Here is an 18,323-nt window from a genome sequence, read left to right on the forward strand (position 1 = left end):
AATGCAGCTCCCAATAACCAAGGAGCAGAGCAGGAAGGAACCAGCGCTGACAGGAGAAACCAGGAAGGACCCCAGGCCAGCAACGCCCCGAGCAAACCTGAACGGCAGAACACGAGTATCCCCTCCCTCGCGGAAACCACTCCGCCCCTCGTCCTCGCAGAGATGCAAGCCATGAAGGAACAAATGGAGGTTATGATGAATGCTCTCAAGGGACGAGTATCGAGCGACCTTGACGATCTTGTCAACCGAACGGACTCACCGTTCACCACAACCGTCAACTCCTACCCGTTGCCGAGCAAGTTCCGCATGCCGCAGATAGACAGTTATGACGGGGTCAAGGACCCACTGGACCACCTGGAGACCTTCAAAACCCTAATGCACCTTCAAGGAGTAGCGGACGCCATCATGTGTAGGGCCTTCCCTACAACGCTAAAGGGCGCGGCAAGAATTTGGTTCAGTCGACTGACCCCAAACTCCATCAGCACCTTCAAGGAACTCAGCGCTCAGTTTACCGCACACTTTATTGGAGGCCATCGGTACAAGAAGTCTACGGCTTGCTTGATGAGTATGAAGCAGCGAGAAGACGAAACTCTAAGAGCCTACATCTCCCGTTTCAATAAAGAGGCGCTCTCAATCGACGAAGCGGACGACAAGATACTTGTCGCGGCATTTACGAATGGTTTGAAGAAGGGCAAGTTTTTGTTTTCCATATACAAAAACGACCCAAAAACCATGTCAGAAGTACTTTATCGTGCCACAAAATATATGAACGCTGAAGATGCACTTTTAGCTCGGGAAGAGAGGCCTAGAAAAAGAGAACGGCAGGAAGACGGTCGGCAGGACCAAAGCCGAAAAAAGGCAAGAACCGCGGACCGAAGGGACGAAAGACGCCCTAAGCCCCTGGGGGGAAGGTTCACAAGCTTCACTCCGCTAACAGCCCCGATAGATCAAGTCCTTATGCAGATCAAGGACGAGGAATCGCTGACGTTCCCAGGGAAGCTGAAGAGTGACCCCAACAAACGTTCACGAGATAAGTACTGCCGATTCCACCGCGACCACGGCCACGACACAGCAGATTGCTATGACCTCAAGCAGCAGATTGAAGCCCTTATTAGACAAGGAAAGCTGCAGAGATTCGTTAGCAAGGAGAGGGCGGATCCCCCCGCACAAGACCAGCACCCCCGACGGGACAATGAGCGACCAAGGCCCCCAATTGGGGATATAAGGATGATCGTAGGAGGGATAACCGCTGCCGGGTCATCCAAGAAGGCCCGTAAGACCTATCTCCGGCTGATACAGAATGTTCAACTGACGGGAGCCGTGCCGAAGATAGCAAGAAGAGAAGGTCCCGTGATCGGATTCTCAGAAGAAGACGCACGACGCCTTCACCATCCCCATGACGACGCACTCGTCGTCAGCTTGCGTGTAGGAGATTACAATATGCACCGGGTGCTCGTCGACAACGGCAGTTCAGCAGATATCTTATACTACACCGCATTCCAGCAGATGAGGATCGACAGGGGGCGACTGATCCCGACAAATGCCCCGCTTGTCGGCTTCGGTGGGAGCCGAGTATTCCCACTGGGCGCAGTTACCTTATCCGTAGTTGTGGGTGATTACCCCCAACAGATAGCCAGGGACGTGACATTCTTGGTTGTTGATTGCTCATCAGCCTACAACGCTATCCTCGGGCGACCCACGCTCAACTCATGGAAGGCAGTAACCTCCACCTACCACCTGATGATTAAGTTCCCAACTGACTACGGAGTAGGGGAGTTGCGCGGGAATCAGATGGCCGCGCGCGAATGTTACATAGCCATGGTGGAAATGGAGGATCAGGTTCAGACTTTAAGTATAGAAGAGCACCGGACGGTAACGGAGCCGGTTGAGAAGCTAGAAGAGATACCCCTTGACAGTTCCGATCCTGGCCGAACGACCAGAATTGGAACACTCGCTAACACCACGACCCGTCAAGAGCTCATAACATTCCTTAGGCAAAACCAAGACGTATTCGCATGGGGTCATGAAGATATGCCAGGAATAGATCCTTCAATCATGGTGCATAAGCTGAATGTGTCGCCCGCCTTTTCACCCGTCAGACAAAAGAAGAGGGTGTTTGCCCCGGAGCGGGACCGAGCCATAGCAGAGGAAGTCAGAAAACTACGGGATGCAAACTTCATCAGGGAAGTGTACTATCCCGACTGGTTAGCAAATGTAGTGATGGTGAAGAAAGCGAGCGGAAAATGGCGAATGTGTGTGGACTTCACCGACCTTAACAAGGCCTGCCCCAAGGACAGCTACCCCCTCCCCAGGGTCGATGTCCTAGTAGACTCTACGGCCCGACATCAGTTGCTGAGCTTCATGGACGCTTTCTCAGGATACAACCAAATCCGGATGCACGAAGCCGACCAGGAGAAAACGTCGTTCGTGACCAGCCAAGGCCTATTCTGCTACAAGGTCATGCCCTTCGGCCTGAAGAACGCGGGCGCAACATACCAAAGGCTCATGAACAAAATGTTCGCGCAACAAATTGGGAGGAATGTCCAGGTCTATGTAGACGACATGCTAGTCAAAAGCCGAAGGGAGGAAGATCATTTAGGAGATCTCAAAGAAACATTCGACACCCTTCGCTCTTACAACATGAAACTCAATCCGGGGAAATGTGCCTTTGGAGTGACGGCAGGAAAGTTCTTGGGATTCATGGTGTCTCAAAGAGGGATCGAGGCAAACCCGGACAAGATCCGGGCCATTATGGATATGGCACCACCAAGAAGTGTGAAGGAGGTGCAAAGCCTCAATGGAAAGATAGCGGCACTGAATAGGTTCGTGTCAAGGGCGACGGACAAATGCTTGCCCTTCTTCCGAACATTGAAGAAATCCTTCGAATGGACTGACGAGTGCCAACAAGCGTTCGAAAAATTGAAGGCTTACCTCTCCTCCCCACCACTGCTAAGCCCGTCGCAGCCAGGAGAGGAACTTTTCCTCTATCTAGCCGTCTCCCCCGCAGCCGTTAGCGCGGCCTTGGTCAGAGAGGAAGAGAAGGTGCAGAAACCCGTGTACTACGCAAGCCGAGCGCTTCACGGTGCCGAAGAGAGATACCCGCCCATGGAGAAACTTGCCTTCGCATTGATTACGGCAGCCCGTAAGCTCAAGCCATACTTCCAAGCTCATACTATAAACGTCCTAACGGACAAGCCCCTACGACGGGCGATGAGCAGCCCTGAGACGGCAGGACGATTAGCACTCTGGGCCATAGAACTAAGCGAATTTGACATTCAATATCGCCCGCGGACCGCCATCAAGGGACAGATCGTCGCCGACTTTATAGCTGAGTTCACCCATGGGGAAGATGAGGGGGCAGCAGAGTCCCCTCAATGGAGCATGTATACGGACGGATCGTCCAACAGACAAGCCGCAGGGGCCGGCATCGTGCTGCTGTCGCCCGAAGGAGACACCATCGAATGTATGGTCCGTTTCGACTTCCCTGCCACCAACAATGAATCAGAGTATGAGGCTCTGATAGCAGGACTTGACCTTGCCAAAGCAGCAGGAGCCGCCAGGGTAGTCATCTACTGCGACTCACAGGTCATCACTAACCAAATAAACGGAGACTACGATTGCAAGGGCGAAAAGATGAAAAGGTACCTTGGCGAAGTAAAGACAAGGGTGGGAGACCTAGAAGCCAAAGTCGTCCAGATTCCCAGAGAAGAAAATCAGAGAGCCGACCGTCTTGCGAAGGCCGCTTCAGCTGAGCAAATGGTCATCCCTGGTAATGTACTCTCTTTTGTACAGCTTTCCCCGCTAATAGATCTCGGCAACATGCAGGAAATATGTTCTGACAGCAGCTGGGCAGCACCGTTAGTTTCGTACTTAAAAGACGGGGTCTTACCAGACGAGAAGGACGCCGCAAGGAAACTTAAAGTCCAGGCGGCAAGGTTCGTCCTGATAAAAGACGTCCTATACAAGAGAGGTTTCTCCCGACCGTATCTAAGGTGCTTGGGTACGGAAGAAGCAGACTACATCATGAGAGAAGTACATGAAGGAATCTGCGGAAACCACTCAGGGTCCAGATCATTGGTACACAAGCTTGTACGAGCAGGGTATTATTGGCCCACCATGCAGAAGGACGCCGAAGCCTATGTCAGGACCTGCGACAAATGCCAACGGTTCAGCAATATCATCAGACAACCGACCGAAGAGCTGACCCCAATGACAGCCCCATGGCCGTTCGCACAATGGGGATTAGACATTATGGGACCATTCCCTACAGCTATACGGCAGCTGAAATTCCTGGTAGTAGGCATCGACTATTTCACGAAATGGGTGGAAGCCGAAGCTTTAGCCACGATTACGGAGAAAAACGTTCGGAGCTTCGTCTGGAGATGCATCGTATGCAGGTTTGGCATTCCTAGAGTCTTTGTCTCGGATAACGGGAGACAGTTCGACAACGATCACTTCCGGGACTTTTGCTCACAGTTGGGAATAAAGAACCACTACTCCTCCCCCGCCCACCCTCAAGCTAATGGACAGGTCGAAGTCACGAACCGATCCTTGCTAAAGATCATCAAGACTCGGCTCGAGGGGGCAAAAGGTATATGGCCCGAAGAATTGCCAAGTGTACTATGGGCATACAGAACGACGGCAAGAACACCCACAGGAGAGACTCCGTTCCGCCTGACGTACGGAAGCGAAGCAGTCATCCCGGCCGAAGTTGGACTCGCAAGCTACAGGGTACACAACCACGATGAGAGCAGAAACGACGAGGCTATGCGACTACAGCTCGACCTAGTGGACGAGATCAGGGCAGCAGCAGAACAAAGGCTCGCTAGGTACCAGGATCGCATGGCCAAATGCTACAACTCTCGGGTCCGACACAGAGACTTCCAAGTCGGAGACCTTGTTCTTAGAAAAGTCATGGGCGCCGCTAGGGACCCTACCCAAGGGAAGCTCGGCCCCAATTGGGAAGGTCCTTACCGAGTTTCGTCGTGGCAGAGAAAAGGTACTTACCACCTTGAAACATTGGAGGGACAGAAACTACCACATCCATGGAACACCGAGCACCTACGGAAGTACTACCAATAGGAGCAGCAGCATGAAGACCAACCCCTTTTATATTTTTTCAGCAAATTATAGTTTAACTCCTCAGATTTATCGTTTATTTTAGTTTTTTCGCAACAACTTTTTTAGCCCAAGGGGCAGGATTTGGTTTTAATTACTTTTATGCATGGCAATAAGAGGAGTTTTATTCAGAAATTGCTGAAGTGTATTTTCCTTCCGACGGTCCACTAAGTTTGCAGCCCAAAAAACGACTAAGTCCATAACACACGGACTAAAGAAAAAGCCGACGGTCCAATAAGATGGAGTAACCATCACAGGGCCCAGGCCTTAATAGTTGACGGATTAATGAAAGATGTCAAGGCATCAAGGCTAAAAAAGCCAAGAGAACAATGGTCCGAAAAGGCTAAAAAGCCGACGGATCAACAAAGATGTCAAAAGACATCAACACCTAAAAAGCTGACGGGCTAAAACGATGTCAAATGACATCAAGGCCAAGGCCAAGAAGGTGACGGCCCAAAAAGGCTAAAAGCCAAAAGACTGACGGTCAAACAAGATAGAGTAACAATCGTAGGGACAAAGTCCTCAAAACTGACGGACCAAAAGGATGTCAAACGACATCAGGGCCAAGGCCAAGAAGGTGACGGCCCAAAAAAGACTAACAGCCTAAGGGCTGACGGTCCGATAAGGTGGAATAACCATCTTTGAGGCAAGGTCCTCAAAACTGACGGACCAACAAGGATGTCAAAAGATAACACTTGTAAACTGACGGTCTCAAAGCTGACGAGGTATTCAAACAGTTTAAAAAGCCGACGTATTAAAAGCAGACGGGAATTTCCAACATTTGTCTGAGATAGAGATAAAAGCGACGGAAATGAAATACGCGCAACTATGCATAAACGTCAAGGGCACTTAAACATTACAATTGTTTAAAACTACAATTGTTTAAAATTACAACTGTTTAAAAACTACAACTGTTTAAAAAATTACAACTGTTCTCCAAAAAACCGTCTAAAGATTACAACTATTTTCAAAAAATTTTTACATAGCCATGGTTAAGCAGGAGGAGCGTCAGCAGGATTTCCGTCAGCCTGATGATCTTCAACATCCACGATAACGGTTGGAGAATCTGAAGCTGTAGGATTAGCAGCAGGCTGAGCCAGGACTACCGAGCCGTCACGCTCCGGAGTGGGTTCTGGCTGAAGAGAGACGTCGTCTCCATCATCCATTGAAATCCCAGATAAGTCCAGCTCTGGGAAGGCCGACGCGACCTGTCGAAGGCAGTCATCGAACCCAGTGCCGTAATATTGACCACATGAGTCAATAAATGACTGCGACGTTTTGAAGTGTCCAATCGCGTCAGCCCCCGCCGTCTGTAACTTCTCCTCCAGAGCCGTCACCTCTCCTTGGAGCTTGACGTTCTCGCCACTGATCGTCGTCAGTTTCTCCTTGACTTCCTGCAGCTCCTGGTTAAGAAGACGGACGGCTTCCTTATACTGAGCCTGCTGATTCAGCAAGTTCTTGTTATGGCTGCGAACTCGACTGACGACCCCCTCCTTCGCCACGCAACGGTCACGGAGGGCTTTGACACGAACCAAGGCCTGAAAGAGCATTTCCGTCAGATAAAAAGTACGCCAAAACAAGATACGGTATGTTCAACCCAAAAATGTGAGAAACTTACCCTGGAGAGATCAAAGAGGGCCGACGCCCCTAAATCCTCCGTCCCTACTTGATCACAGGGCTCCATGTCCGTTGGTTTTATCAGGGACTCAACCTCCCCGACGGCATATTCTTTGTGGGTTAGGAGACGGCACGGACCCTCAGTGACGGGACCAGCAGAAGTCATCACCCCCTTTCCCGCACCATGGCCAGACGTCGGAGGGGACTTTTCCTTCAATGGTTCGACTGACGGAGTGACGGCAGGCTTTTTTGAGGGACGGCCGTCACTCCCGTCAGGTTTCCTCTTCGCCACTTTGGCGACGGCCGTGGGGGTTGACGAGGCTTCCCCCCCTGCTTCCTTGGCCTTCCTCTCCTCCTTCTGACGAGCTGCGGCAGCCCGTATCCTTTGCTTCGCAGAATCCATCTCTACAACACAAAAGAAAACACTTTAGGAAAAGTGACGGAAATAATGAAACTGACGGAAAAATAAAAGTCTACTTACGACGTCGCGCAAACTCCTCCAACCTACGAGCTTCCGCTGACGGATTTGGACCCCCACAGTATAGATGGAGGGTGTCAAGGGTAATCAAATCCCTGCACTTACGGTCCTCCAAAGGAATTTCTAGAATCCGATGGATGAACTCCTCCTGCTCGTCAGTTATATGCGGACGGGTATAAGCTGGAAAAAGAAAAAATAACAAGTGTTAGCACCGTCACTTCAAAAAACGCACGAGCCTCATGGGTGACGGGATTAACCTGAATCCTTGACAAAGGCCCAGGTATTGTCAAAGTAACCACTGGGCATCGTCGCCCACTCCTCCTGACGGCACACCCAGTCCGTCCCCTCAACGAAAAAATACCTACTCTTCCAGTTCCTATTTGAGTCAGGCATATCTGACACTAACCGTAGCCCTTTCTCTCGGGCATTAAAATGATAAGTCCCCTTAGACGAGGCAATGTGATGAGGCCTATAGCAATAAAAAAATTCTCCGAGTGTAAGCTGACGGTGCCCTCCACTAAAGCTGCCCCACAGGATTTCAGCTCCTATAAAAGTCCTCCAGGCGTTTGGGGCAACCTGGGTGACGGATATTCCAAGGAAGTCAGCTAGTTGACGGTGAAGAGCCGTCAACGGTAACCTCAGGCCGGCAGCAAACATGGCGTCATACATGCCAACGTCCGCTGTCCGCCCGGAGTAACACCTCTCACCCTCTCTAGGGAGACGGAGGGGGATGTGGTCTGGGATCTGATAACGGATCCGTAACTCCCTAAAAACTTTACCACTCATCCCAGGCAAAAATCTGTTGACGGCCCAATCCTCAGGAAGAATGAAGGGACGGTTATCTACGGTACCCTCCGAAGTTCCTTCACTGGATCTCTCCTCCCCGTCACTATTTCCTCCGTCAATATCCATTCCACCCCCGTCATTTTCATCCCCTCTTCCCTCATCTTCTCCCTCAGCAAAACTCTCATTGCCGTCAGGAGATTGGGCTGACGACTCTCTCTCTGACGGGAGGGAGAAGTCCGACTCGTTTCCGGAGCCAAAGGTCTCGTCGTAGCCCGCTCCTTCGCGGACTGACGACTCGTCACAAGACGCGTCACTCGACATCTGACTACCTACAAGTGACGGGTTCAAACTAAGTACCTAGGCTGACGGCCTCACTAATGAGGCAAAAATAAAGAGAAGGAGAGAGGATGAAAACTTACCGGTATGGAAGCCCTCTGGACGGCTACAGCAACGGATAAGCTGACGGAAGTTAAAGCTGACGGAAGGTGATCGACGGTCTGTCTCTCCACAAGTTCAGCAAGGATGAAATAGTGAAAAAAGTGACTGGAAACGCTGTTTATATATGGAAAAAATGGCGCGGAAGACGAAGCGACATCTCGTCAGAAGTGAGGCCAATGGGAACGAGCCACCTGTCCAAGGCATTAAATGCTCAGATCCACGCAAACGATGTTTCTGCCTCTTTTGAAAAACAAACTCCATAGCCCGTCAGTACAGAGGGTGACGGAGTTATGGAGTAGGGGGCAAATGATGAGGATAAAATTATGCTGGCCAGCGTGACGGTACATAACGGACAAGAGCGACGGTGAAGACCTAAAAAGAGACTGACGGCACATACTTAACAAAGGAGACGGTGAATGCCTTGCAACGGTGACGAGACGTTATTGCCGACAGCATACCTTCTAGGCTGACGGTGACCTAAGGCAAAAGGACACAAAGACGAACGTCCTGAAGGTCATAGGATATGTGTAGACTGACGGGATGCATAGACTGACGGCGTCAGTCTATGAAACGCCTATTCTACACATTTACATGTACAAATAAATAACTTGCTCCCCACGTTTCATGGAACCTAAGGACTCCTATATGGAAAGGATCCCGTAAAATACGCCCAGGAAGACTCCGATAAGGAAAAGACTTCTACTCCAAGGAAAAGAGGGTCAGCCCTCTCTACTATAAAAACCCAAGCACCCTCACAAACCAAGGTACGCGTAATTTACCCTCTCTAGCACTCTAGAGCAGTGAGAATAATTCTAATTTGACCTTCGGAGGGTACTTGGCCGGTACCACACCGGTACTCCCCGCTAGGTTATTCTTTTTCGTTGTGCAGGTGCCATTAGTGATCGTACGAGGAACGTGTGACTCATTGGTGGTATTGTTTTCGGTACCATCAATCATTGCCCCTTATTTAAAAGTGATGATATTTTAATCGCAACTTAACACTTTAGCAAATTATAAAAATAAAAATTTATTAAAAAAAATGGTGTCAATTGATCTTAAAATGATGTAATGCATTGCATCATGAAAGAGGTGACGGAATGACTTGAGAAGAAGAGGTGACAAAACTACCCACGTTTCTGGTCTCTGGTCCAAGATTGGCTTCAAAGCCTACCTAAACTTCTCAATTTTTCAAATTTTGTTGAATTGTTTCTTCTTGCTGTGTGTTTTTACTTCCTTTTTTCATGTACCCATTTTCTTGAAACTTTCTTTTATTATTTTTTTGCAAGCATGTTTGCTTATTTGTCAAGCATTAAGTTTTCTTGACTACAATTTTTTTTTTATTTTTTTTAACAAAGAGTCAAAAGCTCCCTCAGATGTAACAAGAATGGTTCTCCTAAAGAGCAGTGGTCAGGGGCGGCTCAAATTTCTAAGGCAATATATTTAAATGGGGCATTTTTGTTATCACTTAAATAATATTTAACTAGTATTTAATATCATTATTTTTTATAACAAAAATCTATTCCTTTTATTTTGTAATATGCTTTTTTTTTTTGAAAAAATGCTAAAGATATAACAAATTTTACTAAAAAAACTTTCAAACGATGTAGAAATGAATGCGATTAGTGACACTTCAAGAAAATAATAAACAAGTATTTGAATAAATGATGTTAGGGATATTATAAATTTTACAATATGAGGCTTGCAAAGATGTACCATTAATCACAAAAAATAATTCAAAAATGCATTTAATAGGTTATTGACATCCACATATCATATTAATTGTCACATCAATTTGTAAAATTTTCAAGTAAAATTAATAATATTTCTAGCATTTTTCTATCTGAATTATTTCTTGCGATTAGTAACATATATATATTTGTAAGGGAAAATGTTAGAGATACAAATTCTTTTACAAATTGATGATGTGAAGAATGATTATAGATAAATAAAAAAGTGATGTTATCGGTGGGTCCAGATGAGAACCAGTAAGAAATTGGCTACAACAACAGTTAGTAAAAATGTTGTAAAATAGTTTGTAAAACTATAGCATTACTCTATTTGTAAAACTCATATATTTAAAGTTGTATTATCTTTAGCATTACTCAATACTTTGGGACTTCTTGAAAGTAGAGGAAAATTATAAAACTATTTTTTTTTCCCTATATCTCCAAATTTTTTATATTTTTTTTTAAATATATCAATTTTTGCCTCAAAATTTGGGGCGTTCCTCTAATGGGGGGCCTAGGCGGTGGCCTAAGTCGCCTAGGCCTAGAGCCGGCCGTGACAGTGGTAGAACTAAGATTTTTAAATCAGGAGGTATACAAGATTAAAGGATAAAGTTGACAACAAAGTGGCTCTGGAAATGTTAATGGATACAACTAACAAAATAAATAAATATTAAAAAATTTTAATTCTCCATTAAGATATAACCAAAACCAATCAATATATTAATATATTGATTATATGTGTAAGGTACAAGGCAAGGTTGTGGATCAAGACCCACGGAGTGCTTATTTAACTTAACAATAAAAAATTCGTCAACAAAACTTTTTTCTGTTGAAAAGTTTAAACCTTCAATGAATTTGAATGTAGCCAGTACTATATAAAAAACTAGTTACATGACTTTTCATGATTAGGTGTTTGATTTGCCTTCTCCTACAAACAATGCAAAACACATGCGCACTCACACACAAAACAAAATGTTGTGCAGAAATTAGTCAAATTCCATTACTATGTTGAATGTCAATATATATGTAATGTCGTTGTCATAGGTGTAGTGGTGCCTGACATAGTGAAAATTAGATATTCTGTACTAGTATGATAGAATTGATGGATTCCTAGACATATTTATTCTTTTAGCTAGCTTCTAAGACATCATAGTTTTAAGCAAAGTGAGTTGATAATGAATGTCATGTTCAGAACCATAATAATAAAACACATGATCGGCCTTAGAAGATATTTCCAGACACAGGACAATTAATTCAAGAAGCATTGAATTACATAGGGAATGTGGTGAGCCTCAAAACAGTGCAGGCAGAGGACATAATACAGTTTTTTACAAGAACAACAGAAGGAAAAGTAATTACATGCATTGAGGTGACTCAAATCCTGGAAGGGATGAGTGGAATGTTGTTCTGCAAGTACGCGCAAGCAGCAGCGACTCCACTTCCTAGCTTAACCGGGTAGCCCACATCCTTGAGTAGCATCTCCACACCAGCAAGACAACCCAATAATTGCAACTGAAAATAATGAAAATGGTTATCACACAGAATAAAGCAGGGAAATTCACAAGGCAATGAAAAACCAAGAAAGAAAATGCTAAGACTCATAGAAAGAAATTAGCATTTGGAATATCAGAAATTAATAATCAATCTGGTCATAGTGACATTAGAGATATTATAAATTAACATACCTCATTCAAATTGCCAAGATGCCCTATTCTGAAAACCTTTCCAGCAACTTTGTTCAGGCCCAAACCTAAGCTTAAATTGTATCTCTTCCATCCCCTTTTAACAATTTCTGTACTATCAATATAGGGAGGAACAACAACTGCAGTCACTGTGTTACTGTACCACTCTTCCTTTTGGGTGCAGTTCTTCAAGCCCCAAGCCTCCACAGCCAGCCTGCATTTTAAGTTATAATGGCCAGTCAAATCTATCATTCATATATGTAAGAGATAAGATAACATATGGAACATGAACATCACAAGGTTCTTCTTTCAAATATTACATAGGATATTAGACTCATTTTTTTACTTGGTAACAGACCTTACAAAAAAGGAAAAACATGGCTCACCTTGTTGCATGGCCAAGACGGCTATGCCTTGCAATCACATTTTCAAGTCCTTCCTCAAAAATGAGATCCAGAGCAGCTCTCAGTCCATACAACAGTTGAATGGAAGGGGTGTATGGCCAAAATGTTCCCATTTTGTAGAACTTCAAGTAATCTTTCCAGTCAAAGAAAACTCTAACTGATCTTGCAGTTTTAGATGCCTCTAGAGCTTTAGGGCTTGCACACACAATTCCCATCCCAGTGGGAAGAGAAAGAGCTTTCTGAGATCCAGTTAAAGCCACATCTATTCCCCATTCGTCCATACGAAAATCAAGAGCACATATGGATGACACTCCATCAACAAGAAAGAGGGCTGGGTGCCTGTACTCATCTGAGATTTTGATAATAAACATAAGAAACATTTTTTAAAAGGCAAAAAGGAGTAAAAAATACAGAGGAAGAGAGTGTTGTCCATTGCAAAGGGATACATCACTGATGAAAATATCTGAAGTTGAGTAAGAAAAAAAGTAGGAATTTTATGAGAATTTTTATCATGATGTCTACATTTGCAGTGGCAAGTCAGTAACAAATATTAGACATTAGGCAATATAAATAAGCATGTTATATTTTGTACAGATTCTGGGAATTTTTTATTTGTACATCATGCACCATGTATGCCAAGCAAACTGTGGCCAATCTGTACATTTCTAAAACTTTTTTTGATTACAAATTATTGAGTAGGCAATGGCACTTTATGGCCGCCACTAATTTTGGAAGCTCTAGTATTTGACTTGCCACTGCGATTCAAATACTCCCATAAGGCTGGCCCAAATTAAGAACTGATAAACAAATCAGCAAGCCACATGGATATCAGAACTCAGCTGCTTTCTCAGCAAAGATTGTCAATCCACAGTATAACTTTAGAACGTCTAAGTTTGAGATAACAGCTAATCACAATGGCAAGCTATTTAGCCTTATTAATAGCATGAATGGAGAGAAGCATAATTTTAAAACAAGGGATCTGGTCAATTTTATTACTATAATACAGGCACAAGTGTGGCGTGCACACACACACACACACACAAGAAACATCATAACAAATGAAGTACGTATATATGTGATGAGCAAAGAGAGGCTTTTAGTATCTGATGTTCAAATGATCTGAAAGAACATAATGTATTTAATCATGTCCAATGTACACCTACTCAAGCAAGTATTATCCACCAAAAGAATTGCATAAGTCACAGAAAAAAACACATGTCAATCACCAAATGTGTTCCAAGAAACTTAGTAACTTACCCAAAAAGAAAATGTGTTCTGAGAAAATCTAAGTCACAAGTGTACCACTGTAACTAGTAAATACTTTAATGGGTTTGTGTATTGAGCAATGACACCCACCAAGATAGAAGTATTGAAGAATGATGATTTGGATCTCACCAAAGAGATATCCAAAGCCAAATGTTTTCCTTGGTTTGGTTGGTTTAAATGGGTTAAAGGGTCATAACTTCATCAAAACATTATGACTATTTTTAGCTCCAAAATTCATTAGATGATACACTTACCAAGGAGTTTCCTCACTTTAGACAAGTCATTAGTAACCCCGGTTGCTGTCTCATTGTGAACAATGCAAATTGCCTTTATAGTGTGTGCACCATCTGCTGCAAGTTTTGATGCCAGAATGTCTAGGTTGGCACCTTGGCCCCATTCACTTTCGATGACATCAACATTGAAGTTAAGGCGCTGCTGCTGATCAATCCAGAGCAGACTGAATTGACCAATGAGGAAAGATATAGTCCGATCTCCAGGAGACAATGTGTTAGTAAGTGCACTCTCCCATGCACCAGTACCTGAAACAGAACAACATTGTTTAACACATAAATACTTAAACCTTATGTTTATTAAGATTCAATGTAATTCAAATCAATAAAACAAAACCCCATATATGACTTAATGAAAAAAAATAAAAAAAGCTATAGCCACATCAATATCACAGTACCAGTGGTAGGGATCAGAAATGGGGTTCCAGAAGTAGTCTTGAAAATCTTCTTCACATCCTCAAGCAGAGTTTTTGTCAATGCTGGGACTGCTGGAGAGCGGTAATCCTCATTGTTTCTGTTCATGGCCCGAATGACAGGTTCCGGGATATTGACTGGCCCCGGAACAAAGAGATGGTTCCTTCCTGGTCCATACACATAGTCCATCTTTCCCCCCTTGAAATATCAGTATGGAATTGAATCCTAACAAATTTCTTGGCACGTTTGAGTGCCAAAACACATCAACTGCAAAAACACATGAAAAAATTAATCTTGACTTATTTCCATTATCCATTTGTGTGAAAGTACAATTCTGTTACTGCAAGTATAGGACTTATGCTGTCAAAACTTAAAATACCTCATCTATATTTATTTATATCCAAAAAAATAAAGTGTAATACTTATTATTGCTAGGCTTCTGTCAAGCCACATCGGTAGTCACGTCATCCACTTTTTTTTTTTTTTTTTTTGGTAAAAGCTAGAATTAACATTCAACTAACAACCGGAAACCAACCCAAGACAGCGCCTGTCACAAGATTCACCGTGAATATCAGCCTCAACAAGGGAGACTAATTCCACAAGAGGAACAAAATAAATAATAAACTCCGAAGCTTGAGAATGGCCAGAATTCGCTAACCGATCCGCACATTTATTAGCTTCGTGAAATACATGATTGATACGAACTTGGGGGATTTGGGAAATCAGTACCTTATAATCATCAAATAGAGGAGAAATAACAGAGTTACCGTAACGGGGATTTGTAAGAGCATCCACAAGAGCCTTGGCGTCTATTTTTCAACTCTCTATCTCTCTCTTATTTTTAATTCTTTTTCATCTTATATTAATTCTCAATTTATTGTTACGCTTTCTCTAACATTTCCCCTCTCTTTTACCTTTTCATCTCCCTATTACTATCTATACCTTAATATTATTCTTCTTCTATTCTTTTATCTTCCTTTATTTTTGGTTCTATTTATTTATATCCTCTTACTATAAATTTGCAACACAAAAATGTTATTTCTCTCTCTCTCAATTTTTTTCATTTTTTAGTGAATTTTCTTTTATCTTGCATCTCTACTTTAGGTTGATTAATTTTTGTGTTTTTTAGAACTCTACTTTGAGTTGATGTGATTTAGTTTTATGTTTTTAAGTTATCTTTTTTCTTGGATTTCATAGATATTATCCTATTGCATTATGAAGATATTATATACAAATATAATGCTATTATATTACATCGCATGATTTAGATAATTTGGTATTTATTACTATATCTTTTATTTTTACTTTTTTTTTCTTCTCATCTTATTTTCTATAAATTTGTTATCATCTCTCACATTCTCTCCAAAAAAAATAATTATTCTCTCTCTCTCACAATATTTTATTCTTTCTTGTAACTTTACTTCAGGTTGACGAATTATTATGTTTTTTTATAACTCTAATTTGGGTTAATATATTTTGGTGTTGTGTTTTTTAGTTCCCCATCATGAGATGTCTCTCTTCCTCTTATAGTTTTAAGGTCTGTTTGGATACCACTTATTACTGAAAATACTATAGCAAAATAATTTTTAAATGTATGAATAGTGTCGTGAGATCCAATTTTAAAGCAAAATTTGCGTTTTTCCGTACTTGTGAGTCTCGTGAACAGTGCACGGGACCCAGGGAAAAAACGCCAAACGCAAATGCAGACGTGCAATCCAAACTCAACTTTAGTTGGATTTTTTTTTTTTTTTTTGAGTTAATATTTAGTTATTTTGGAATTGAGTATTTGAATTTATTTCAAAAAACAATTGGTTATGCATTTGAAATAGCAATTATTTGAGTAATATTAAAAAGTTACATTTAGTCATTTAGAGACCCATATAATCAAATAGAGTACTAGGGAAAAAAAACACAAGGTGACAAAAAGTTCAATGTCATAACAGTCTATTTTCTTGATAAGAAGTATTTTGTACTATGTGAAAAAAGAGATAAGAACTAAGGGGAACCTGACATTTGATTGTAGATAAAATTCTAAAATTTCATCCAATATTTCCACAACACTATTCCGGGCCTTAAATAGGATGAAAGATAATGGAACTGACCTTTCCTTTCTTTCTCTTAGACCATTTATTTCCTCGAAGTTATAAAGAAAAAATGGTGGTATTTTTTTTAATAATAAGAAAAAAAAAAAAAACATAAATTGGACACACATGTGCTAGTAAATACAGACAAAAAGAAATTACTCCAATATTCTGTTACTCCATATCAGAGCAGCAAGAGATTCTTGTAATATTGTAAAGGCTTTGCTTTATTTTAGATTTAAAATCCAAGGAAGAGAGGACAATTTCCATAGAAATACAATATACAACAATACAATATGCCAAATATGATATATTCACTCCTCCGTTTGCTTCTTCCACTACTTATTGAATAAGACAAATAAAAAAATGACGTGGAGAAGTAAGAACAAATTATTATTTTTTCTAGTAGTTTAGTTCATTGATTTCTTCTACTTAATTCTATTCTTATTTTCTTGTCAGAAGAAGCATAGACAAGATTGGCAGCAATAAAACCAGACTGACTCTCTAAGCCAGCAATTTACCCCTCTAGGACCCACCCTCACGAACAATTTGAAAACTTTGATGATACACGGTAGGGACCCAAAAAAAAAGAAAAAAAGAAAAAAGGAGACTGACTCAGCTACCAAATATAGCTGAACCCAGAAACAATCAGAGAACTAAGACCTGCATGGTACATACACTGACACACATATAACTATTTAAGGCTTGTAAGCACTAAGCACTGAAATATATATATAATAAACATAAGAAATTCCTCCTAAGTTTCACTATATATATTATAAGAAGATGGAAGAATTACCTGGAAGAGAATCTTCTTTCCCTGAATATGTTCTGTGCTGGATTTGCTCTCTCTCAATCTAACTTTTGCAGAGAGAACTCACAAGTCTGAATTCTCAACCTTGACATAAGAGGACTTTTGATTTTATAGTAAGAGCGCGGGAGAGCCAATCAAAACATTTTCTATGGGCCCCACCCATGCACAAACGTGGCAGATAAGAGCTCATAAATGAGTGATATGAGAATCTTCATGAGATTAATTCGTAGTTTTGTACCATAATTTATTATGTTTATCTTTTATATATTATTATTATTTTTTATATTGAAAATTTTCATGTGCCCTTGTATTTTCATTTATTTTATATAATCTCATACAATACTTACCAGTAGACTTATAGAGTGTTGAAATTATTGTTTTTAGAGACCTACTGAACTTTATTTTGGTCAAATGTAATTATGTGGTTTGTTTGGGTTTTTAACCTAAATAGTAAAATAAGTTAAGTTTTTAAGCTGGAGCCAAACACACACGTGGTATTATTATTGACTTATTTCTGGCTGTTTTCTTATAATTTGTGTATTTATGATCATAATATTAGCACTTGGAAATGGCATCAAATTCAGGACTCGGATTATAGGATCCATTCCAAGTTGGCTTAATTAGGAAAAGTAGAAACCTAGAGGCAGTAAATAAGAACTTTGCAAAATGTTGGGGCTCCATATAATAAACAAAAAAAGATTCAGATTTCGTCACTACTTAGTCTTTTGGAAAGTGGAAGTCTGAGGTTGAGAAGGCCATGTAAAAGATAAAGTGATAACGTGCTGTCAACCACACCTGGCTTGTGGGAACCTTGGCCACACAGCAATTTGTATTTATGCAGCTTCTTACTTCTTTTGCCAGCCCCTAATTTTGAGGCTGTCTCTGAAACTTAAAACTTGTGGGTTTAATTTTGAAATATGCGTGGCTGCGTGGGGTACATATTTTGTCCTCTACTCCTTATCGCTGATATCTAAATTCTTTTTGGTTGTACTAGAAACCAGTATGTCCATGACATCTATGGTTCAAATCACTCCTTGTAACTATAAAACATAGATAATAGAATAAAGCAATGTCAGTGGTTTTATGGTGTTTACAATAACAAGGCAGACCTCCAGTCTAAAAGCAAAATTGTTTTGAACTTTTCTTCGATAAATAATCAAAAGCTAATAAAGACAGAAGAAACTGAATACATCTGAATCACACAGATG

At 42.0% G+C, this 18,323-nt stretch overlaps 2 protein-coding genes across 2 annotated transcripts; both read right to left on the reverse strand.

Moving 5' to 3' along the window:
* Positions 1-5,086: 5,086 nt before the first annotated feature.
* LOC126724026 (uncharacterized) lies at positions 5,087-8,857 on the reverse strand. Its single transcript, XM_050428124.1, has 4 exons — positions 7,471-8,857; positions 7,217-7,393; positions 6,737-7,140; positions 5,087-6,656 (listed from the first exon to the last, which is right to left on the reverse strand). Exons 1-4 carry the CDS (start codon positions 8,318-8,320, stop codon positions 6,111-6,113), a joined length of 1,977 nt encoding a protein of 658 aa, XP_050284081.1. The 5' UTR covers positions 8,321-8,857; the 3' UTR covers positions 5,087-6,110.
* Positions 8,858-11,413: 2,556 nt separating this feature from the next.
* Positions 11,414-17,265, reverse strand: LOC126724038 (serine--glyoxylate aminotransferase). Its single transcript, XM_050428133.1, has 6 exons — positions 17,101-17,265; positions 14,205-14,487; positions 13,771-14,055; positions 12,233-12,599; positions 11,850-12,060; positions 11,414-11,676 (listed from the first exon to the last, which is right to left on the reverse strand). The coding sequence occupies exons 2-6, from the start codon at positions 14,407-14,409 to the stop codon at positions 11,539-11,541; spliced, it is 1,206 nt and encodes a 401-aa protein (XP_050284090.1). The 5' UTR covers positions 14,410-14,487; positions 17,101-17,265; the 3' UTR covers positions 11,414-11,538.
* Between the last annotated feature and the right edge of the window lie 1,058 nt (positions 17,266-18,323).

This window comes from Quercus robur, chromosome 1 (genome assembly GCF_932294415.1).
Source record: "Quercus robur chromosome 1, dhQueRobu3.1, whole genome shotgun sequence".
Taxonomy (NCBI): domain Eukaryota; kingdom Viridiplantae; phylum Streptophyta; class Magnoliopsida; order Fagales; family Fagaceae; genus Quercus; species Quercus robur.